General features: G+C 43.1%; 2 protein-coding genes across 10 annotated transcripts; both read left to right on the forward strand.

Annotated features, from left to right (window-relative positions):
• Positions 1–333: 333 nt before the first annotated feature.
• On the forward strand, positions 334–10,574 carry LOC117148784. Of its 4 annotated transcripts, none has more exons than XM_033316393.1 (4): positions 2,408–2,496; positions 7,135–8,162; positions 8,233–8,314; positions 8,425–10,574. In XM_033316393.1, exons 2-4 carry the CDS (start codon positions 7,192–7,194, stop codon positions 9,676–9,678), a joined length of 2,307 nt encoding a protein of 768 aa, XP_033172284.1. In that variant the 5' UTR covers positions 2,408–2,496; positions 7,135–7,191; the 3' UTR covers positions 9,679–10,574. The 4 variants fall into 4 exon arrangements, 3 of the variants coding, with proteins under 3 accessions (XP_033172284.1, XP_033172286.1, XP_033172285.1); XM_033316395.1 differs by lacking the exon at positions 2,408–2,496 and adding an exon at positions 5,268–5,359; XR_004459933.1 differs by lacking the exons at positions 8,233–8,314; positions 8,425–10,574 and adding an exon at positions 334–838 and having other exon boundaries at positions 897–2,496; positions 7,135–7,221.
• A 2,617-nt stretch (positions 10,575–13,191) lies between these two features.
• LOC117146513 (proline dehydrogenase 1, mitochondrial) lies at positions 13,192–23,861 on the forward strand. Of its 6 annotated transcripts, none has more exons than XM_033312777.1 (12): positions 13,192–13,336; positions 14,997–15,543; positions 18,688–18,809; positions 19,360–19,446; positions 19,587–19,768; positions 20,431–20,466; positions 20,896–20,960; positions 21,269–21,447; positions 21,514–21,688; positions 21,749–22,102; positions 22,169–22,346; positions 22,419–23,861. In XM_033312777.1, the coding sequence occupies exons 2-12, from the start codon at positions 15,082–15,084 to the stop codon at positions 22,622–22,624; spliced, it is 2,046 nt and encodes a 681-aa protein (XP_033168668.1). In that variant the 5' UTR covers positions 13,192–13,336; positions 14,997–15,081; the 3' UTR covers positions 22,625–23,861. The 6 variants fall into 6 exon arrangements, with proteins under 6 accessions (XP_033168668.1, XP_033168665.1, XP_033168671.1 ...); XM_033312774.1 differs by lacking the exon at positions 18,688–18,809 and adding an exon at positions 18,308–18,429 and having other exon boundaries at positions 13,193–13,336; XM_033312775.1 differs by lacking the exons at positions 13,192–13,336; positions 18,688–18,809 and adding exons at positions 13,368–13,623; positions 18,308–18,429.
• The last annotated feature ends 67 nt before the right edge of the window (positions 23,862–23,928 follow it).

Genomic DNA, 23,928 nt, shown 5'->3' on the forward strand with positions numbered 1-23,928 from the left:
CAAAGCCAAATGACTAATAGTATTGAGTCCCCCAAATTTATGATATATAGCTCAAAATTTCGGGCTTTCTTACTTATTTATTTATGAATATGGGGCTATAGGCAATCTGAGATCTAGGAGCATTACGATGTAAGACCTTTCGCCTAAGAATATGTTTAATTTGCATCCGAAAACAAATTAGTAAAGGATTATTGAGTTGTAAATATTTGTTCATGTGTAAACATCTGGTTTCGTAGATTACCAACAGATGGCGCTGTTTGCCGCAAGATGGGCAGTATTTTCCTGCTGTCTTACACATGATTGTCGGCTACTCGGTATTTTTTCATCATACGGTCACACGGCGCACATGGTGTGCGGTAACAATTTTTTTTGCCGGCAAAGAAATGTAAATTAAGCAATGATTCGGACGATTTCAATCCGTTGGCTGCTGCAGAGCCTGGGGGACAACCGGCACTCCCCCTGGCTGGTGGCTAGGTCAAAGAGCTTCTTTGTCCGCACTCTCAGCACCACCAATCAGGTCAAGGGCGAAACGGAGGAGCTCTCGCAGGCGGAGCTGTTGCGCGAGTTTGCCCACATGCCGGTGCAGCGCATTCGGAACTTCAGCATCATTGCGCATGTCGATCACGGCAAGAGCACACTGGCTGACCGCCTGCTGGAGCTGACGGGAGCCATTGCGCGGAATGGCGGGCAGCACCAGGTGCTGGACAACCTGCAGGTGGAGCGGGAGCGTGGGATCACGGTCAAGGCCCAGACCGCATCGATCTTCCACCGTCACAAGGGCCAGCTCTATCTGCTGAACCTCATTGACACTCCTGGTCACGTGGATTTTTCCAATGAAGTGTGTATCATGTCAAAAGTCAGCTAATTCTTCTGCTAATCATTTGCCCATTACCCAGGTTTCCCGATCTCTGGCTGCCTGCGACGGCGTGGTACTCCTGGTGGACGCATGCCATGGCGTCCAGGCTCAAACCGTGGCCAACTATCACCTAGCAAAGCAGCGCCAGCTGGCAGTGGTTCCCGTGCTCAACAAGATAGACATCAAGCACGCAAACCCTGATCAGGTTTGCCAGGATCTAAAGCTGCTGTTTGGCATAGATCCGGATGAAGTGCTGCGCGTGTCCGCCAAGCTGGGCACTGGCGTATCTGAAGTCTTAGAAAGGATTATTGAAACCGTGCCGCCGCCACAAGTTTCACGGGACAGCGACTTTCGGGCCCTAATCTTCGACAGCTGGTTCGACAAGTATCGCGGAGCCCTTAATCTAATTTATGTGCTGAATGGCAAGCTAGAGCAGAATCAGGACATTCAGTCGCTGGCCACCAAGAAGGTGTATCCCGTCAAGAGCATCTCTGTGTTGAGACCAGCCGAGTGTCCCGTTCCGGATGTATCTGCTGGTCAAGTGGGCTTGATTGCTTGCAATATGCGCAACAGCAAGGAGTCCATTGTGGGCGATACCATTCACCTGAAGAACCAAGCAGTCGCCGCCGCAGGAAGCTATCGACCGCAACAGCCGCTTGTTTTTGCTGGAGTTTTTCCCGCCGATCAGTCAAAACATGTCGCCCTGCGCAGCGCCATCGACAAAATGGTACTCAATGACTCAGCGGTCACGGTAAAAGTGGATTCCAGCCCGGCTTTGGGACAAGGCTGGCGTTTGGGCTTCCTGGGACTTCTGCACATGGAGGTCTTCTGTCAGCGCCTGGAGCAGGAGCATGGCGCTGAGCCCATAATCACCGCGCCATCCGTCACATATCGTTTGGTCTTGAGTAACCCAAAGATGATCAAGCAACAGGGTCGCGATACCATGGACATTTCCAATGCAGCCCTCTTCCCGGAACCGCATTCCATCAAGGAGTACTATGAGCCCTTGGTTTTGGGCACAATCATCACGCCCACGGAGTATGTTGGCCAGGTGATCAGCCTGTGTGTGGAGCGTCGGGGATTGCAGCAAAGTTCAGTGAACATCGACGAGACCCGTGTGCTAATGAAGTACGTCCTGCCGTTAAGCGAGATCATCCTGGACTTCCACGACCGCCTCAAGTCGTTGAGTTCTGGCTACGCTAGTTTCAGCTACGAGGACTACGGCTATCATCCGTCTAACTTGGTTCGTTTGGACATCCATCTGAACGGCAAGCCCGTGGAGGAGCTGTGCCGCATCGTCCATGCCTCCAAGGCCACGGGCGTGGCTCGGCAGATGGTTCTCAAGCTGCGGGAGCTTATTCCCAAGCAGATGGTACAGATCGCCATCCAGGCGTGCGTGGGCAGCAAGGTGCTCGCGCGCGAGACCATCAAGGCCTATCGCAAGGATGTGACAGCCAAGCTCTATGGTGGGGATGTCACCCGACGGATGAAGCTGCTCAAGCAGCAGGCCGAGGGCAAGAAGAAGATGCGCATGTTCGCCAACATCCGCGTGCCCCACGAGACCTTCATCAATGTGCTCAAGCGGTAGGATCAATCCCGACCAGAACATCACTTCTCAAAGCTATTTGTGGCCAATTTAGGTGAGTGATTGTTGGCATTTCAAAAACGGACACCTAATATTTTTTTGGGTCTCTCCAACCGATACTTTATTAAACAACAAACAACATTGCGATGTTCGTTTCCCTAATTTAAATGCAAATATTTGCCAAAGCCCTAAATATTTAGTATCGTTTAAAAAATACTTTAGGGTGCGGCTGTCGCTTATCATTATGTACCCTTCACCCGCCCCCATTTTCCTCTTCAGTTTCCGCGGTTTGTGCGATACGTCTTATCATTGTTTGGCTCTTGGCCGCAAATAGAATAATTATTCCGTTTTATGATAACGTACTCGCGGAATTGGGCGCGGTTGTGGAACGCCCCTTTTTCAAAGTTCATTAACATTACTAAACTAAAACAAGCACAAAGCAAACTAAGAGGTAGCACAGTGCGAATGGGGAGAGCATTTTTAATTTGTTATCGCAGCCAATCGATATTAATTCTTTTATATTTTTATAAAGGTAAAAGATCTTGATCAAAATCCGCCTGTCCGTATGAACGTCCTGATTTCTGAAACTATAGGAGACTTGGGATTGAACATGCGCATGTTTAGTTTAGTTTCAAATGTGGAGTAAATTTGATTCAAGTTAATTAGAGGGCATTGAACAGAGTAATGAAATCTCTAAAGAACTTCCTTGTATGTATGTACATATGTATGTACGTCGGTTCTCCGGTACTCGACTATCTTTTTTCTTAGTAACCAGTCTACTTTAACTATTAATAACTTTTCACAAAATCGTGTTCGAAAGCATCATAAACATTTTTTTAGTTTCGTTAAAATTAATTAAAACTATATTTATAGATTTCTGCATCATTATTATTAGTAATACACACTACACACTGAGCAAAACAATGTACATATTTTCATAGGGGAAAGGGTATTTGGGGTTTCCAATGGGGTTTTCCTTCTTTTAGTTTGGCCTTGACCATATTGTTGTTGTTCATGGGCCGCCCGCTGAAGGAAAACCACAGGGAAGAAGAGGCGGAGACAGTCGGACACAAAAATCGAATTTCCCTGACCCTGAAAACTGCCACCAAGCAACATGCAACCATACTCACAGACGACCGTGACAAGGAAAGAGAGAGAGGAAAGCTAGATATAGTGCATAACGGTATAGCCAGCCACCCCAAAATCATACGTAAATACAGGTCACGGCCAAAATGGTGAACCAGTCAAAATATACTTAAATTTTAAGGTCTTAAATTTTAAACTGAGTACTTCTGCTTCAATGATATTCATTATCATATAAAAGCTATTAAATTTAATTAATTTTAACATTTCTGAAAATTAAATAATGTAATGTTCTTGGAACACAGTCTATTGTTTGCAACAGCTCAAAAGTTACAACCTATAAGCAAACACTTAGTAGGTCAGCCGTTGTTCACTGTACCGAGTGCGGATGGTAGTTGGCGGACTGAGTGTGTGAGATAGCCAGTTTCAGTTTGTTGGGTCGCTTGTGTCGCTCTCACAGCCAAAAAATGAGAGAAGAGTGAACTGAAGTGAACCTCCAAACCTAAACCGTCGGGCGGAGGGTGTTGAATTGCAGGGGGTGGCGGTGGGTGGCTTGTTGTTTTGCCGTTCATTTCGCTCTGCATGTGTGTGTGACCTTGAAAAACAATAACATTGTTGTTGCCTCTGGCTTGGGCAAAAATGCAAATTGCAAACAAACCGAATCGGCAACCGTTCGAGCAAAACTGTTAAATGCGGTTATGCAATAAAAAAAACAGTTTCGTGTATTTCCATATGTATGTACATATACATAATCTATATAGAATACGCACACACTCACTAATAGTGCAATTTGTGGATCAACTAGTTGCAAAAAAAAAATACGCGAAGATTAATAGAATAATTCACGCAGGCTAAGAACAGGAATTTTTGTTATTTGCTATTTCTAATTTCTAACCATTTCTAGTGCATCTTTATTTGACTTATATTTTTTAAAAATATTTTTATAGTTTTGTACTTCCAATTCAGGGTATTGCAATTTTATTTATTTAGTACAATTAAAACTAGTTACTTTCATGTCCTATACATGCCGAATTTTTTTAGAAAGTTTTTAAAAATGTTTCCAAAATCTCTACAATGTCTAGTCTCATGTGATTCTAAAACTTACTATTCTTCAAATCCCCTTTCAAAAAATGAACTGCTCTCTGTGCGATTTTCTCCGTAACAACAAGAACAAAGCCAAAACAGCTGAGCGAGTGCAGCAGGTGCAACAGAGAGGGCTGCAGTATTCCGTCCCACTCGTCAAACGGTTACTTTGTTATTGTTTTTGGAGAGAGGCCACTAAGTGTGTATGTGTGAATACGGATGAGTTGCGGATATGGGGAGCTCACATACACTCACACGTACAGAGGGGCGCCTGCAGAAAGAAAAAGTAAAATAAAATACATTTCGCCTCAGTGTTGTTGTTGCTGCTGAGCGCAATTAAACGTCAGCAGCGACGCCACGCACAGTGGGGCCAATTGGTGGCTCGATTCGATTTCGCTGTCAATTCTATATCAGTAAAAAATAAACTCGACTATTCAAAGTCACAGTTACTTTCGCACTTTATTTTAAGGAGTTTATAATTATTTATTTAAACACTCAGTGCATTCCAATTTCAAAAAAGTTAGAACTCCACACAAATTTGCACAGTTTGAAAAAAATTTGACGATCGGGGCCACAGTGCGAGTTGACGTCTCCACATCGTCGTCTTTGCTGCCGACGTCGCTGCCTCTGGCCGCCGCACAAAAACACAAAAACAGAAAACACAGTCAGTTTTCATTCTCATTTGACATCATCAACATTGAAATTTAATTAAACGAGAGCAGTCTTCGGTTCGAGGCAATAATATTATTCAAGTAAAGCGCGATTTGAACAAACTTTTATTTACGACTAGGCAATAAAAAGCACTTTTCATTTAGCAATATTGTTTTATGCGAAAATACCGTAAAAAATAAGCGACGCGCACAAAATAACAAACGTCATCAGCTGTTCTTTGTTGGTGTGTGTGTGATTGTGTGAGCTTTATATACGGGCGAACTCAATGTGCTTATGTGCGTGCTGCTTTGTATATTTGTTTTTATTTTACTATTTTTTTTTATTGAGTTGAAATAATTGCATTTCAGAGGCTGTTGAATACATAACCTAAAAAACTAGAACTAAACGTTTGAAGGTTATGAACAGACCCGTTCCTCCCCCACTATCCACCGCCGACCGCTCCCTTTAAAACTTGGCCTTGACCGTGTGCATCTGTGTGTGTGAGAGTAAACGAGATGGATAGAGATGGCCAACGGTAACCAACAGCTGACAGCTGCACTTTACTTTGCCAGGTGGCAACGCTGCTACCGCGATCCTCTTCCCTCTCTTTCCATCCAAAAATGTCCACATACAAAACAAAGGCAGTGCGTTGCTCGCACAAACAAAAAAGTAGAATAACAAAGAAAAACAAGAACAAAACAGCAACAACAATTCTTTAGTCAAGTTCAAAGCGAACTTTGCGAAAATGAGAAAAGCCAACGCACTTCTCGAGCGCTCTCCCGCTCGCACACACGCACACACATGCAAGCGAATGCTCAGCTGTACACGTAGCCTGTTTTCGTTTTTTTGTTTTCGTTTTTCCATTTCTTTATTTGTGTGTTTAGTTTGTCACATAATTGTGCAATAGCAGTACAAAAAACAAGTATTTATCGGTATTTAAAACTATTATTACATTTTGCAGGCAGTATTGGAAGTAATATGTATCTTGTGCACAAAAAGCACTGATAATGTTCGTTGTTATTAAAGAAAGCTTGTGAATTTTTGTGTATTTCAATACTACCTGTTTTCTTATTTGTGTGTTTAGTTTGGCACATAATTGTGCAATAGCAGTACAAAAAAACAAATATTTATCGGTATTTAAAACTATTATTAAATTTTGCAGCCAGTATTGGAAGTAATATGTAGCTTGTGCACAAAAAGCACTGATAATGTTCGTTGTTATTAAAGAAAGTGGGTGCATTTTTGTGTATTTCAATACTACCTTTTTTGTCAACAAAACTCAAACTTTTAAACTTTTCCAATTGGAAAGGAGCATGTGACACATGCATTTATAAGGTTCGAAATCATATTAGGCTCATCAAATTAACCATAATATTCAAATTTTTCCCGTTGTTAACCTTCACAAGCAGTGTTGTAAAGTTTTGAAAGTCAATAAGTTTCCGTAACTTTTTTGAGTGCATTCCTTAGCTGTTGCTTTGTTTATTTATTTTGCAAATATTTTTATGCTTATGTTTTCATAGACAGTGATATTTTTTGCATTGCTTGTATATCCATGAGTATGGATTAGCGTGAATTTCATAATAATGAAAAAAAATAAGGGTTTGTTTGTGTGCGATGAGTATTTATTTTTGTTTAACGAAGTTTTGCTTGAGAAAAAAAGAGAAAGAGCTAACCGAACAGGCGCCACAGCACGCACAAACACACACGCACAGCTGATCTATCTTGCTCTCGCTCTGGAAATTTGTAAACAACTCAATATCGCAAAAACCAGAGCTGCCAATTAGTTTTTTATTTTCCAGACACACTGGCAGCGCCATTTTCTTGCATTTGTGAAACTCACTCACTAAAAAGCACTGACATTTTTCCATATTTGCAGCGTAATATGTTCGAGGATCGGGACTAGACAAGTAGGTGGAAAACGAAAGCTAAGAACATGATCAACGGCCTGAGCGTTGGCGGTGGTCAGCAGGTGGCGCAGGTGACGCCAACAGGTGCTGCAATTAAATTGCACTTTGCCTACAACAACAACAGCAACATCAGTAGCAGCAGCAACATCAGCGACAGCAACTACAGTGGCCTTAAAACAGCGGAGACGAAAATGAGGAACAACCAGAACTACACAGGCAGAGCGCTGAAAATAGTTGAGAAGATACCGAGAGCAAGTGGAGTAATCGCCGCAACGAGCGGCAACCAAGGAGCAAAAAGTCTTGAGGGATATTCTCCGGCAGCGGCATCTTACGTATCAGGCTTGTCCAGGGACATTTTGATATCCAGAGAACTTTCCCAAAGATCAGGAGACTTCCTGACAGCTGCTGCAAAGATGGTATCCCAAATGGGAGCAAGCGAACTCCGCTGGTTGCCCATACCCAGGACCAAAGACAAACCATCGAGCGCAGGAGGTGCAGAAGCTAAAACATCAGTCAGAGAAAGCGAATCACACGGATCGCCTGGTAAAGCTGCCAAAAGTGCCTTAGGTGACCCCCAGCCGCAGCGCACCGAAGACCAAGAAAATGCCTTTCGGCGCATCGAGGATGTGCACAACTATGCCAAGTTGCAGGACTGCAGCAGCGACACCGACGACGAGGACGACGAAGAAGATCTCGATGAAGAGGAGGATGATGAGGAGGAGGCGGAAATCCAAGTGCAGTTGCCTGTGCAGCAGGAGGTCACGCGCATTCGTCGCGAGGCCGCCGAAGAGCATGTGGACGTGGACGTGGTCACAGTGCCGCAGCAGGAGCAGGATCAGGATAGCCATCAAGTAGAAGACCGACAGCTTCAGCAGGATCAGACAGCGGATAACGCACGGCCGGAGCATCATGCCCGCCGCCCCATGAATGCCTTCCTCATATTCTGCAAGAGACATCGCGGTATCGTCAAGGAGCGTTACAGAACTTTGGAGAACCGGTGGGTTTTTTGCCAGCTGCACCCATTTAGGTTCCGGAAAGATAACTCACTCGCTGCTTTCCTATTTTAGTGCCATTACGAAGATACTGGGCGACTGGTGGGCCGCTCTCGACGAACAGGAGAAACACTGCTTCACGGATCTGGCACAGCAGGTTAGGATCATACCATAGTTACCCGCGCAAATATACTACCCTTCTGTTGAACATGCCTGTTGGGCTTTGAGTTCTATAATATTAACGAGCGAATTAATTTTCTTTTGCAGAACAAGGACGCCTTCTTCAATGCTAATCCAAACTTCAAGTGGTACAAACTGCCAGCTCCGCCGCTGCGAACACTGGCTACCCGTCCCAGCAACGCGGCTGCTGGCTTGCTCATTCCCAGTGAAGATCAGCCACAGCAGCAGGTGCCGACTTCGCTGCAAGTGCAGTGGGCAGAGCGAGGGGAGATGCCCCGTGCTATTCTGCGCCCCAACTACTTTAAACTGGCAGACGAAACGCAGATGGGCGAGCTAAGCTCCCTACTGCAAGTTCAAGTACAAGAGAAGGACTTCGCTCTACAGCAGGTGCTCAGCGAGACCAGCCAGTTTCTATCTGCCCATATGCCAGCTGGCAATACAAATGGGAATGGCAATAAGCGCTCCTTGCAGGACAACAACTCGAGCAACTCCAGCGAGGAGGAGGCGGCCAGTGGTAGCCCGCAAAACAAGAAAGTCAAGTCATCACGCTCCTGCAAGGGCAAGATTTACCAGGAATTGGTCAACTCCGGTCAATTGGCGGCCATAGCTAAGAAGAGCAAAGCTCGCTTGCCGCCGGCAGGCAGCATGGGTGGAAACTTTGTGGACATCCCCTTGGATGCGGGCCCCAATACACCGCCCGTTTCGCCACCGGAACGCCAGGGTAGCAGTCCGGATTCCATGCAAAAACATATGAGAAGCGTTTCCGAGTCAAGCAGCAGTGGTTTCTTTGATCTCGAGGAGAAAATCAAAGAGCTGCCAGCCCTCAGCTTGGACGCTTACCTGCAGCGCAAACGTAGCACCAAAAAGAAGAAGAAGTTTAGCGGCACCAAGAAACAGAGGAATTCGAACAGCACAAGCGGTGCATCAGCAGCTTCAAATGTGGCAGCAGCAGATGCTGCGGCAAAAGGAGCTGTCCCATTATCTAGCGAGCAACACGTGAGGATCAAGCAGCAGCAACTGCAGGCTGTGGGAAGCCAGCGACGAAAGGCGCGCAAAGAAAGTATCACTCGGCGCGATGTGAGTGCCATTGAACAGGAGGTGGCCTCAATTCTGCCCCTGACCATTAATGGCAGCTACTACTTCAACCAGAGCGGTGCTCCCAAGGCGGTGAATGCCTCTGTAACCTCGTCGTCGGCCTCGCCACCGCTGTCTTCGAACTCCTCGTCGTCATCCTCCTCGCTCTCCTCGCAGACGGCCTTCGACGTGACCTCCTCTACCTCAGATCTACTCATTCTGGCCGAAGTGGCCGCCAACCGCACTGAGCTGACCAAGTCCAACTAGCGCCTGAAACACCACTAACATCAGCAGCACCACTGGCTGTCCAGCATTACCACCAAATAGTTAGCCCAAATCAAAATAGCGAACTGCAAGATTGTCATACTTGGGGAAGATATATTCACATATGTAAATCCTATTGTAATAATTTGAAATTATGTTTAGACATTTAAACCATATCCTGTTTACCTTATTATATAGTTTTTAAGAAAGCAAAAGAGCATGGCCTTAACAGTTATTCATATCATTCATTACGTCAGAGCTGAGGAATAATACTTTATAATCTATTTACATACATATATAGGTTTCACATGATTTTCGGGCTATGTTGCACATATATCCGAAATATTCAGTTCTAATCCGCACAACTGTGCATTAATATTCAATTGTTTTAATCGCATCAATCGAAAACTTTAAACTGAATTGTTCGCCTTTATGATAGTCTTGCGGTCAAGTTAAGCACCCATTTTCGATACTTACGATGCTTGAAGCTATTTGCTGGTGGTGCCCAATGGAGATGGAAAAACAGACATTCGTTGATCTACAATTTAGTCAATAATATTATGTAATAACAGAAAAGCAAGCCAGCCGAAGAGAATGCGAGAAGAGAGTAGCGGCGATAGCGAATTATGTATTGTTTGTTATGACGGCGGTAGGAGGAGACCCGAGTCAGTTTCACACGCATATATCTATATATTTGGTATTTAAATAACTTGTTCTGTTTTTTTCTTGTTAAGTTTCTCCTTTTTCGCGCCGCGTTCGCCAAGCAGCAAAATCAACAGCAGCGAACGCTCATTAAATGTTAATTATTATTATTTCTAATATGTAGTCGTAACTTATTGCTATATTTGTCAAAACGCAAACAATTTGCAAACAAAAATATATTCATTTTAAAATGGAAACTTGGAATTTTCAATTAAAGAGCCAATATTGCAATATTTAAAAGATTTTAAATAAGAAATATGTTGGAAATTTGAAGCCGAAAAATCGCATAAAATAAATCCAAAGGACATTTTTGTAATCGAAAAGTTCAACTTTACCAGAAAGTGCAATCAACGACTTAAAGTTTGATAAACTATATTTATTAACTTATACAGTGACTCACTTAGATGTACAGCTATGTTCAAAAAAATAGCAGTGCTTGGGACCTGCGAGTTTAAGATACAAAATCCTAGTATTTACAGTTTTAATGGTCAATTTTTTTTATAGTATTAGGTATTAAATTTCAAACAATTCAACAAATGTTTCACTTTTATTTCTTCAATAGTTTCGAAAATATAGATTAAAACAACATAATAGGCAGAAATTCTGGTGTTCTGAAATAGCAGTGCTATGAAAAAATAGTAACAAAATTCAACTTGACTTAGAACTAACTTAGTTTTTCTTTTTAATGTGCTAATTAGGGTCTAATACTTGATTGGATAGCCTTTGTTAGCCAGCACAGCCTTACACGCGGAAGTGAGTCCACCAGGTCCTGGGAACGTTTGGGGGGAATTTTTGCCCTTGCATCCTGCACAACTTGCCAAATCTGAGCCTTACATTGTTTAATGTCCACCATAAGTTTTCAATCGGGTTCAAACCGGAAGATGGTGCTGACCAAGGCATTACATCTATTCTATTTTCTTAGCCGATTTGCTTGTGTGTTTCGGATCATTATCCTGTTGGAATGTCCATTTTAAGGGCATATTCCATTCAGCATATGACAGTAAGACATCACTAAGTAATACCATAAATCATATGCTATGGACTCATACCATTGTAAAAATCAAGCCCATACCAGGATTTTGGGTCCACCATGATTGAAAGTCTTGAGTGGGTGTTTTGGATGGCACTCCATATTTGGAGGTCGTTGGATTCACTGTAGTGAACCAGTTCCACCAAATAGCTGTATTTTTGACCCATCAGTCCAAGGGATATTACGCCATTTGGAGACTGGCCAGTTTAGGTAGGTTTTAGCGAAGCTTAACCTTGCATTAATATGCCTTGGGCTAAGTAAAGGAACCAGTAGTCGTCTTCGAATTGTAACGTCGCTGATTCCCAAGCTCAGCTCCGACTTTATGTCCCTAGAGGATGCTAAAGGATTGAGTTTGCTATATCTGTGGATTTACGTATGGCACTACAGTTTTCGGGCTTCCATTTATATTTAATGGCATCGGATACCATTTTGGCAAAACATTCAAGGGTTTTTTGAATGTCCTTATATGTTTTTCCTTCCTTTCTTAGCTTAAGAATTAACATTCTCTTCTCCTGGGAGCAGTGCTGTGCCTGTACCCACTAAAATATAATTTTTTTTTTTAATTCATTGCCCTTTTACGAATTAAATTTCGGGACTTTACGTTGGACAAAACCAGACACCGCTATTCTTAGCGGTGAATTTGCTCAAGAATGTAAATAAAAAGAGGATAACACGAAAAACTAACGGGATTTTATTTTTTTGTCCTATCTACACATTCTATTTTACAAAAATAAGTGGAATAAAAGGCGAATTCCGAAAAGGGACATGGAAAAATACCTTTGTGTTTCTTAGTTTCCCCCGCACTGCTATTTTTATGAACCCAGCTGTACATTTGAATACATTAGAATACGTTTTAAGGTTTTTGTTTCAAATTTTTGACTGATGTTAGCTGTAGGGGAGATGGAGCCATCCTAGTCGCCTGGAGCGACACCGACGTATTTTTAATGGGTACCCTAGGTTGGGTGGGTGCGCTTGGTCTATTGTTTTATTGCTATTGTTTACTTTTTTGTTCGTTTGCTTGTTAGAGATCGCTGGTGTGTAGAGTTGTGAGACGGCGATAGTTATCGATATTTATATTATGTTTATAATGCGAGCTGAAAGTAACAAATAGAAAATAGTTCGGATACTCAATTTTGTAACTAACAATAACTCAACATTTTCTAAAATGCTTTCGTTCGCACAATGCAAAAGGAAATATTTGGCTTACGCGGGTACGATTAGAAACATTTAGAAAACTTATATTCATTTGATGGCCTCATATTTGACATAAATAGTGTGCTTAAAATCGAGCAATCTGTTTAATACTCTTTTGATAGTGGACTTACAGTCAGTGTTCTTTACACACAGAAACATTTTTCAAATTTTCGAGCGTATATTTCGTACCGATACATTTTTCCAATGATCTGTGTGTAAAGCAACCCTGCTTGCGAGGCCAGTGTTGGAAGACGCAGGTTGGCAAGAAAGAGACAGGGAGAGAATAGAAGGAATGGTTCGTTTTTGTTGGGTGGCGGTGTGGGAGTCCATTGATAAGATAAGAGCACCAAAGATTCCCGGCCAACCGCCAGGGGCGTAGATAAGCGTACCGATTTTAATTGGGTAATAAGAGGGGACAAGATGGCGATTAATTTTCGATCGGGTTTCTTTTTTTCGCTCACGTGCAGCGCAAACAGCTGCTGGGGGTGGCCCATCCCCTTTCTGCCCCTCACCTACTGCTTCAACCATTTCTCTCAAGCTTTTTGGACGAGCTTTCGCCGTGTTGGCCTTAATTTCGCTTCATGTGTTTCAGTTTATTCGCGAATTCAGACCCTTGCGCGTGCTCACGCTCTGTGCTGCAGCAGCAAAAACCAAAACCCTCGAAAAGAACAACATTGACTCGAAAAAACCGAAAAATAATTATAATTGTACTTGTACTTGTGTGTCTTTTGTGAGGTGAGCAAATGCGCTGACAGAAACGGGAACTTTTCTACTTTTCTCGCAGGCTGCTGTGAGAAGTTTGTCAAACACGAGTTTTTCCGGAAAAATTATTTGGCGATTGTACAAAATTTCATTGTTTACCCTTTTTATTGTTTTTGGGTTGTTGCTAGTTATGTATCGTAGTTTGTTTTTTTTGAAGTGACAAAACAACCGTTAAAGCAAAATTTATATCGAGCCAATAGAGGAAACCTGCAAAACAGAGGAAAAAGTTAAAGAGCCAAGAGAAATTTTGCAGTGTACATGTGAGTGCCTGTGTTGTATTCGTATCATAAAAGGATCTCTAAAAAGCGAGGTAGAGAGCAGTAAGCAGTGTTATATAATAGGTACAATTCGCCGCATAGCAACAAAAAAAAAAATGAAGAAAAAAAACAAGAAACCATTCAGATGAATTCGCAATTTGAGTACGCCAGCTCCCTGTGCCCCTTTAACTAAGGCGGCCAGAGCGAGACAAAACTTGATATAGGCCATAATGAAGTGTAATGAAATCTGTGCAATGAAACCCGCCAAGTTTTTTCGATTGATGATTGCAGCCTCTCGTCTGGCGATTATTTAGCGGGCAGCTAATTAATAAATAAAATGAAAAAGGGAAAGGGGGTTAATGGGTGGAAATGGGTGAGAACGAAAATGGGGGAGAATCAAGGAGAGCCGCAATTAACACCAATTAGTGTGCGCTTTCGGCGCATTTCAATTAAATCAAAACAAATGCCAAATCAAAATCTAAATCAAATTCAAAGAGGCTCATATGCCTGTGACGTCACACAGTCGCAGTTACAATTACGGTACAATCTCGGTTACATTTACAGTTACATAAACGGGAGCGAAGCGGCGAAAAGGATTTTCTCGCCCTCGGGTCCTTCCTGGTTTCGCTTCGTTGAATTCGCCGTCAATCGCCTAACAACTCGCCCCATTTTCACGCGTCTTCGTCGCATTTGGTTTCGTGCTTTTGCGGCGTATACAACGCTCAAAGCGTAATAGAATAAATAATAAGAACGAAGTCAGAAGAAAACCCAAAAGACACATAATAGCGAAAGATAGATTTCTGGCCAGAAATTGAGTTTTTTAATTGAACATTTCGAAGGTGTACTCGCGTACGTGTGATTGTGTTGTTGTGCTGTTTTTTCGGCTTCGCTCTCCCTCCCCGCCTCACGTTTTTCGCATTTGTTGTATAACATTCGGAGCGAGCGAAAGAGGGAGAGCGAAAAGCTCTCCGACAAAATCAGCTGTGATCATTGGCGTTGGCGGGGGGATTGGGGGCAAAAACACAATAAGGCAAATTGTTGCAAATAATATATTTAATATGTACTGATTTTAATAATTTTATAAATTGAATTTTATTATGCATTTGTTTATTATTATTATATTTATTAGATATCTGATTACAATTAAATCAATCTTATATGATTTATTGAAAATCAATGCTTATTTTGAAACAGCCGTAAAAAATTAAAAATCTACCATATATCCAATTTTTAAAAATGTTTGTTGTAATCAAGTTGAAAACGAGATAACCACCTTTAGTAATCTCTTTGGGGTACGCCACTGTCTTCCCTCAGATTCGTAGTGATTTGTAGTGGTAATAGTGAAATTACCTCTGATTGGCATTGTTTTTTTGCAGCAACAACCGAGATCGGAGTGCGTTTCAATAACCGTCTCAATAGCCGAAGAGCAGAAAGCGTAAATAAACCGCAGAATCCCTTGTAATGGCTCTACTCCGTTCGCTGAGCGCCCAACGAACAGCCATCAGTTTGGTCTACGGCCGTAATAGCAACAAGTCGAGCAATTCCGTGGCCGTCGCCGCCTGCCGGAGTTTCCACCAGCGCGGCAGCAGGAGCACCAGCATCGCCGGAGAAGGAGCAGCATCGGAGTCCACGAGAGGAGTCAATGGAGCGCGCTTCTTGCACAGCGGCGAACGGCCGTTGCAGGCCTCCACTCTGGTCCAACCGGAGCTGGTCTCCAGCGAGACGTTGAAGCGATCGATGAAGCAGGAGTCGTCCCAGGAGAAGAACCCCTCGCCCGCTGGCTCGCCGCAGAGGGATCCCCTGGACGTGAGCTTCAATGATCCGATTGCCGCCTTCAAGAGCAAGACCACTGGAGAGCTGATACGCGCCTATCTCGTCTACATGATATGTTCCAGCGAGAAGCTGGTCGAGCACAACATGACGGTGAGTTAACCGGCGTCCCGCGCTCCTCGTCTGCCGAGTCCTGCGACCTTTGACCCTTGTATTGTCCAAACCATCGACTAGCTGAGCATCCCTCTCTGCTTCTGGTTCTTTTTGCTGATAAATCTGGGGCTCTGTTAGTACTTAACCCCTACTGAATGTTTTCTTAATATTACAATTAAGTAACTACCTATAGATTGTGGCCGATTTCGAAACCATTTGTTCCAACTCTCGCAGTGTCCACTGACTCTTCGCCTCTTCTGTACTCTTCTGCTGCCTTGATTCATTCATTTCGTTTAAATACTTCCTTTAAAATGCTTTCTTTAAATATATTCATGTACATGGATACTCGGAGACTTGAAGAGTAAACAAAAAGTTATGAACTGCTAAGGCTATTGAATCCATGCTAATGGTAAAGTTGTGTAAAAATGAACGCAGATGAATATTTAATTTTCTTGTTTGTTTCCTTCTTTCTATTCATTCATTTGCCTTATTCATGAATTTGTTCGATCCTGCCCCGCTTCCATTCGCTTGAGTCCGATTTTCCGGGCAACCGAAGCCCGTGTCAGGTGACTGGCTGCCTTCCTTCCGATTTTCCGCCCTGCTTCCGCTTTTCAATTCACCCGACCCGCAGCGGGTTTTCGCCTGCTCCCCTCCTCGTGTTGATGAATTCCTGGCTAATTGCTTGTTGCATTTGTTGCCATTTTCTGGCAGGTGCTGCAGTCGCACAGAAGATTGAATGAGTGCCTGATTGACGGCAGGAAAAAGGGAAACTTTGGCATGCAAATTGCCGATGCGATGGCGACCTTGCCCGGTCCGCTGTTTGCTCTCAACTCGTGCGTATTTACTCAGCGAGACGTATGGATTGTGTGGACTGTGTGGGACTGCATAGTATAGGTCGTTATATAGTCAGGCCCCCGAATGAGCGCCAATCGGAATCGTTGGAAAACCCCTCGCATTTCCCTCATTCTCGCTAGCTTGCTTCTATTTAATTACGTCGGCGATCGTTTGATTGCTTATCGATTACTCAAAGTGCCCTGCGTCGCCAAGACGGTTACTTATTTATCATTTTTCCGCCCGCTCGATGCAATTTGCATATGTGGGTATATGGGTGGCTAAATGGACGTCACAGGGAATGTGCGCACAGCTCCCTGGGACCGTAGCCATCGCATCACATGTGGCATTAGTCAGGCATCGACTTTGCCCACATATCTCAGCCATTCGCTGCACTAGAAAAAAATTGGTAAGCCATTCCTTTACCAGACTCGGCAATCTATTAAAAAAACATCGTTTGCACAATCGATTTTGAGCGTTCTAGCATTCAATTAGTTATACTTTTGGTACTATATATAGTAAGAACATTCTCAAGAACTGTTGCTCACAGTTCAATAACACAATTGAGGTCTCATATTCGGTTGAATTTGTATCAGAGTGTACTCATTTTTCGCCATTTCTATTTACAGTAGCGCGTCGATTGCTTTTGGGGACCGAGAGGTGTGGGTCTCGTGATATGTGAGAATGGGTTGGGTATTCATGGGTAAAAAACATGGTGGAGAGTGGGATACTGTGGCCGGTGGCAGGTGCCAGGTGACCGGGGGTGGTGTTGGCTCTGGGGCAGCTTTTTCTTGGGGCCAGAGCTCAACGGCAAACACCTGTCCTCGGTTTCGAATTGTCTGCCAAAGAAAAGCAAAACATGCCATACCCAAAAACAAATATAATGCGAAACGAGAATTTGTTTTATGTAACCAGTTTTGGTGATGGTGTATTTATATTGTCGGCAGTGTGTTCTTTCGCCAACTTTGTACTCAATTAATTACTTTAGTGTTCTCGACAAAAACCGGTTCCCCCAGACGGAGAATGCTCTTTTCTTTTCTTTCCCCACCTGTCACTTCTCAGAATCCCATTCATCTGATGGATCCCGCATCAAGCAAAGCACACACGTGCAAGGGAATCATTTATCAGAGGCCAATGCTCTTGTGTTTTCCACCTTGTAAGGAATGGGTTGCGCGGAAACCGGAAACTTGGTGATTCCCAAATTAGACGATCTCTTCCTGTCCTTATCGCCAGGTTTTATTAAGTGCAGTTTAACATTTTTTCGTTTTTCACAAAGCTGGATAATGCATTGCGAGTTTATTGAAATAAATAAATAATCCCCAAGGGATAGTGTTGTCTCTAAGTTTGGATAAGAGTCTGTACAATCTATTGCGTTATTTTTTGGCTTTTAAGGAAGTGTTTATTTCTGGATCCGCGGCGGATCGTCTTTCCTTGGGCACTAGGCTCATGTTGGGAAGGTGATGTTTATGTGCGCATTTAGCTGACAATCGTTTAAATGACATGCAGCCTCTGAAGAGTAATACACATTGACGCCTCCGCACTTTTTGTCACATTTTTCCACGCTGTTTTGTTGGACTTTGGCAAAGATTTTGGCCTTGACTCCGTTCACGTTTTTTATTTTGCCACTTGGCCAAGTTCCAAATGATTTATGGGCGATCCAGGCGCTGAAAAATTGAAAGAACCCGGGCGAAGGAGGGTTCTCAGCTAGATTCGATGGTTATTAGTTGTATTTTGCAAAAAATTTTTGTCCTTGATACATATATCAACTTTGTATTGCCTAAAACGGAAAATTAAAACTATCTCGAATTCAATTTTTGACGCCGCAAACAACATAACAAAATACCGAAACACACCAATAAATCGACTCACAAAAACTTACAAACTTACTATGTATGCCGCATAAACCCGATCAAAACAAACGAAAATTTCGCAGCTTATGAAATGGTCAAAGAACGTATTGGGTCAACGGTTATTTACAGCATTGATGAAGGCGACCTTCTATGGCCACTTTGTCGCCGGCGAGGATCAGATCAAGATCATACCCACACTGGAAAGGTAATTGCCACCACGACACTCCCACTCACTTATCGCCTTTTTCTTTTCTTTTCTTTTCTTGTTTTTTTCCGTTTCCATATCGCTTTCTGCCGCCCTATGGTTTTGTGTTTACTTCATGTTATTATTTTGGCCGCGAATCGGGCTGTGAAACGGTTATGCGAAACCCGCTTAAATGCCCACACTTGTATTGTAATGGAATCCCTGACAAACACATTTACCGATAATAATCGAACGAACTCCGATAACGCCGATAAACAGCTGATGAAACTGGCGCGCAACCTGCTCGGCCAAAAGCTCTTCGTCCTGCTGATGAAGTCCAGCTTCTACGGACACTTTGTGGCCGGCGAGAATCGTCACACGATCGTGCCCGCCCTAGAGAGGTTAACCCCCTCCCCCTACCCCACAGCACCCCATGCATCCCAATATATATATATATCCGATACTACATGTGCATATAAATGGTTTCAGCCGAAGTAATAGCACTCGAAAACACGATGGCGTGCTTTTCAAATACAGGTTTAATTCAATGCTAACTGAGTAGCAGATTGAGTAGTTAATAATGACCAATTTGAGTGAATAATTCAGAAAGCTTGGGTGCTATTATTACCACCATCCATGTATATGCCACACATGTATGTACATATATGACACACATTTTCCCACTAATGTTCTAAAACTATGTCCAAGCTAAGCGAGCATTAAGCTCTCACTAATAGGAGTCACAAGTCCTGGGCATGTACCAGCATGAAAGATCTACTCGAACATTCAGATGCGAATCGCCAATCCGAATTTGATCCCCCTTAACGAAAGAACTTTAAATTTTCTCAACCGCTAACCAAGCCATACTCAAAATTCTTTTATTTAACTAATATTTGGTGATTTTCCTTGGCTTGTTGAAAACGGGAGCTAATGTATTTTGTGCACTTACAGGCTAAGATCCTTTGGCGTTAAGCCGATTCTCGATTATTCCGTTGAGGAGGATATCACCCAGGAGGAGGCCGAGAAACGTGAAGTTGAGTAAGTTCCTGATATGCTGAGGCTAGGCCTTCTATTAAGTAGTGGGAAAACATCCTATAATATTGTATAATCAATGCCTGATATTCATTATCATAGTTGTTCAATTACTCTTATTTGCATTCTGATTCATTCCCTTTCAGATCTTCCGTCTCCAGTGCAGGCGACAAAAAGGAGGAGGGCAGCATGCCGCAGTACCATGTGGACAAGTCCTTTGCGGATCGGCGCTACAAGGTCAGCAGTGCTCGCACCTACTTCTACTTGAACGAGGCCACCTGCGAGCGGAACATGGAGATCTTCATCAAGTGTCTGGAGGCTGTTTCGGGTATGTTCTTGGCCAGTTTTACTCGCTGGTTCCCGATAGCCTACTCCGGCATGCAAGTTCCTTGAGTTCCATCTCACCATTCCCGACTTCCTCTGTACAAATGTTTCAATTTAGAACGTGCAAAGCAAACGCATCCATTGCTAAACGTTAAGCATGCAATTTGATTTTGTTTTTTATTTTGTTTTTAGTGTACTGAACGAAAGTCATGACATATCGAGCTCTGAGCTTTTCTTTATGCAATCAGATGAACTTTTTTCAAGTCAAATCTTTATGCCTAACTTTACTTTAATCAGAATATGATTTCCTACAAAATGAAACCACAACTAGAATGTTGTATAAAACAACTAACTCGATATGTCACTACATATGACTAATATGACCGCTCTAGGTGAGAACATGCCCCAGATCTGTGTAGTTGCCCCGTCCTGCATTGAATGCTTTGGGGTTTCAGGCTATTTCCTGCTAGGCTTTCTCCTATTCTCTATCTTTCACATTCTCGATCTCTATCCCTGAAATAAATTGAAATTGAATATTAATAAATTCTCTTTTCTGCCCCGCAAATATCCCCAAAATGGCACCAACCCATCGATTATCGAATAACCCCCACATAACTCAAAAACCCACAATCAATTTGAATTCGTTGCGAATGCTAAAATGAACAGATGATGATCGCAAGGCGCCCCGGGCAGTCGCCACGGGTAAGCCGAGAAATTAACGAACACACAGCCCGAAATGCCAACAAGTAACTCTGAAAACTATCCAACAAGTAGCCGAAATACCCGGAAGAGTAACCATTGATGGCCAAATCCGTATTTCGACAGAACAAAGCAAACTAGTTTGACTTTCTAGCCATTTCGTGTGCGTTTTCAGTTGGTTGCTGTAATGCAATGTCGTAGCTTTTGTCGTTGCTTCGTATCTCTGTGTCTTCAGCTCAATCCGTACTCGTATCCGTAGCTCTAGACGCTTTTATGTGCCGTAGTTAGACATATGTGCTATATATCTGTAGAATCCGCTTTACAACTTTCGCCTCTGCCATCGCATTGCATTCACCGATTGCTCTGCTCTTTTTCCAAACGCTTTTCATTTCCAACAACCAACCATCGATTGATCCGAATATCGACCTGCAGGCGCCACCTTCGGAACTGGCATCACCGCCATTAAACTCACCGCCCTGGGCCGTCCACAATTGCTGGTAAGTTCGCACAAAGTAATCCCCTTGAGAACCACATAATTGAGTAGCTTTATTTGTGCGGGAAACACAGGGGTTAATAGGTGTTAATAAATGGGAAAGGAACACAGTTAATTGACGCTAATAGATACATAGTCAAGGCCACTGATTCGTAAACGTATCACTTTCTGCTGCGGCTAAGATTGTAAAATCATAACTCTTAAAATGTTACCTTACTAGAGAAGCATTGTAAATCGAAATACGCTCTTTATCATACATATGCTTTTGTTTATCAACTGATGAACTCTGATGACCTCGATCCTCCTTTGCAGCTGCAACTGTCCGAGGTAATTATGCGCACACGCAAGTACATGGAGGATATGGTGGGCGGTCAGGGCAATGTGCTGACTCACCACAAGACCATCAAGGATCTCGAAAAGTATTACGCCACGCTGGGCGACAACAAGGACGTGAAGGAGTTCCTGAACAATGTAACTTCCGATAAGGAGGGGTGAGTCCGTTTATATTGGCAAACCTCTTACCGATCTGACGTTATATGCTCGTCTACCTCATCTAGAATTTTGCATTTGTTCCCCTGGTCGGGCATCGTTGACGAGGACTCGCAGCTGAGCGACACGTTCCGCGTTCCCGATCCCCAAACAGGACAGATGCGTCGACTGATCTCACAAATACCGCCCAAGGAGGAGGAGATGTTCAGGAACATGATCCGTCGTCTCAACACGATTGTAAAGGTAAATGATTTTGGCATTCTAGCTGTGAAATCGTACTAATATGGTATTCCCAAACCTCAGGCTGCTGCGGACTTGGATGTTCGCATCATGGTGGATGCGGAGCAGACTTACTTCCAGCCGGCCATATCCCGCATCACCCTTGAAATGATGCGCAAGTACAACAAGGACAAGGCCATTGTCTTTAATACGTACCAGTGCTATCTGCGCGAGACGTTCCGCGAGGTGAACACCGATCTGGAGCAGGCCAAGCGTCAGAACTTCTACTTTGGCGCCAAGCTGGTGCGCGGTGCCTATATGGACCAGGAGCGGGACCGTGCCAAGTCGCTCGGCTACCCGGATCCGGTAAATCCCACGTTCGAGGCCACCACGGAAATGTATCACAAGACGTTGTCGGAGTGCTTGCGACGCATTAAGGTGGGAATTTGTGGACTTCGGTTATCAGTGATTATCAATAAAGCAAGTATTTCTTAATAACCGCAGCTGATGAAGGACTGTGATGACGATGCCAGGAAGATTGGCATTATGGTGGCCTCGCACAACGAAGACACCGTGCGATTTGCCATCCAGCAGATGAAGGAGATCGGCATCTCACCGGAGGACAAGGTGATCTGCTTCGGCCAACTGCTGGGCATGTGCGACTACATTACCTTTCCACTGGGTCTGTTTCCATAGCCTACCCCTTCCACTTGCCTTCCATGTGTATATAATATGAGTTCTTTCAAACCTACAGGTCAAGCGGGCTACTCGGCGTACAAGTACATACCATATGGCCCAGTCGAAGAGGTGCTGCCCTACTTGTCTCGTCGTGCCCAGGAGAACAAAGGTGTGCTCAAGAAGATCAAGAAGGAAAAACGCCTGCTGCTCTCCGAGATTCGGCGCCGTCTGATGCGTGGTCAGTTGTTCTACAAGCCCAAGGGCAATTACGTGCCCATCTAAGCTGGCCTGGATGGATGGAATCACTCTCACCCACACACATCCCTGAGGCGGCAAATCGGTTGCCAATTATATCCGGCTGAGGATATCGCCAGGAAATCGATCGCTTCGGACCTATTTTAATGTTTTTTTTTTTGTCGTTCTTATATTACTCTAACAAAATTTCGGTATATCTACAGTATATACATATATAAAAACTTGTGTATATACCAAGGTCCTATAAAAGAGCGACAATGTTCAACTCATTGTGTCGTCCTGCGAATCCGCAGGACCTTCTTCGCCCACAAACAACTTCAATTAGAGACGGTAGCACTGAGCGGTGGTAATTTTTGATGAAAATATGTATATTTTTACGTCATGTTGCAACAATAATCTAAACGAGTTCTGTATGTGTGTTACAAAGAAAAAAAATAGAAAAAAACCAACTGAAAAACGTCAAAAACGTAAGAAAGCGAATGTGGGACTTCCACAACGAGGATTTTGAAAAAGGGGATTGAATTAAAGCGAACATTTTTTAGCATCGTAACAAATAAAGCATAAAACGTATGGTATATACATATTATATACAATATAATGAGAGCAAACGTTTATAGAGATATATCTACATAGATACATGTATGTGTATGGCTGCATTTTAGTCTAGATTCATTAACTTCGTGATTGTGCCTGTTCCTCAGTATCAGTTTATCAGTTGTTAGTTGTCCATTCTTCATTTGCAATGTGATTTCATGTTCGTTTTTCCTAAGTTATACCATAAACTATATATTTATATAGAGCAATGGCAGTGAGAGAGGGAGTGTGCAGAGCATTTGTTCCTCCAGCTCGTGGCCATCCCATCTAAAATAGTCAAATAATACTGTTCATAGGAGCCTGGGATAACCAACCGCGCATACCTATACCTAAACCTAGCGAGTTTTATTACGATTATGCTAAATTAACTTAAATGTGTACGTTTAATTTAGCACTTAACGGAGCGATATTATAAAAGTCATTACTATGATAGTCGATGGATAAGAGCCCGCTACAAAAACTCTCCCCCTATTTTCAATACCTTTCAATATCCATATCTGTTTTCGCGTTTCGATTTCTCAGACGACAACAACAGATATAGACAGTCAGACTTGGCCATATACTAAGGCACGCAGATCGAACCGACTAGTTTTTCATTATTAAACTCATGATTATTATTGTATTGCATAAACGCTATAAATAAATGAATAAATAATTGTATGAATGTTAACTATTTCAATGACAATAATAAAATGTTAAAAACGAATACGCATGCATCGCTTAAATTTCGCCCCTAA

Source organism: Drosophila mauritiana, chromosome X, assembly GCF_004382145.1.
Source record: "Drosophila mauritiana strain mau12 chromosome X, ASM438214v1, whole genome shotgun sequence".
Taxonomy (NCBI): domain Eukaryota; kingdom Metazoa; phylum Arthropoda; class Insecta; order Diptera; family Drosophilidae; genus Drosophila; species Drosophila mauritiana.

Bases quoted from the DNA above. Each gene is read 5' to 3' on its own strand.
- LOC117148784 (XM_033316393.1), top strand. From the start codon at position 7,192: ATGATCAACGGCCTGAGCGTTGGCGGTGGTCAGCAGGTGGCGCAGGTG. The intron at 8,163-8,232 runs GTGGGTTTTTTG...TTCCTATTTTAG, and splicing joins TACAGAACTTTGGAGAACCG to TGCCATTACGAAGATACTGG. The intron at 8,315-8,424 runs GTTAGGATCATA...TTTCTTTTGCAG, and splicing joins TCACGGATCTGGCACAGCAG to AACAAGGACGCCTTCTTCAA.
- LOC117146513 (XM_033312777.1), top strand. From the start codon at position 15,082: ATGGCTCTACTCCGTTCGCTGAGCGCCCAACGAACAGCCATCAGTTTG. The intron at 20,961-21,268 runs GTAAGTTCGCAC...CCTCCTTTGCAG, and splicing joins TGGGCCGTCCACAATTGCTG to CTGCAACTGTCCGAGGTAAT. The intron at 22,103-22,168 runs GTGGGAATTTGT...TAATAACCGCAG, and splicing joins AGTGCTTGCGACGCATTAAG to CTGATGAAGGACTGTGATGA.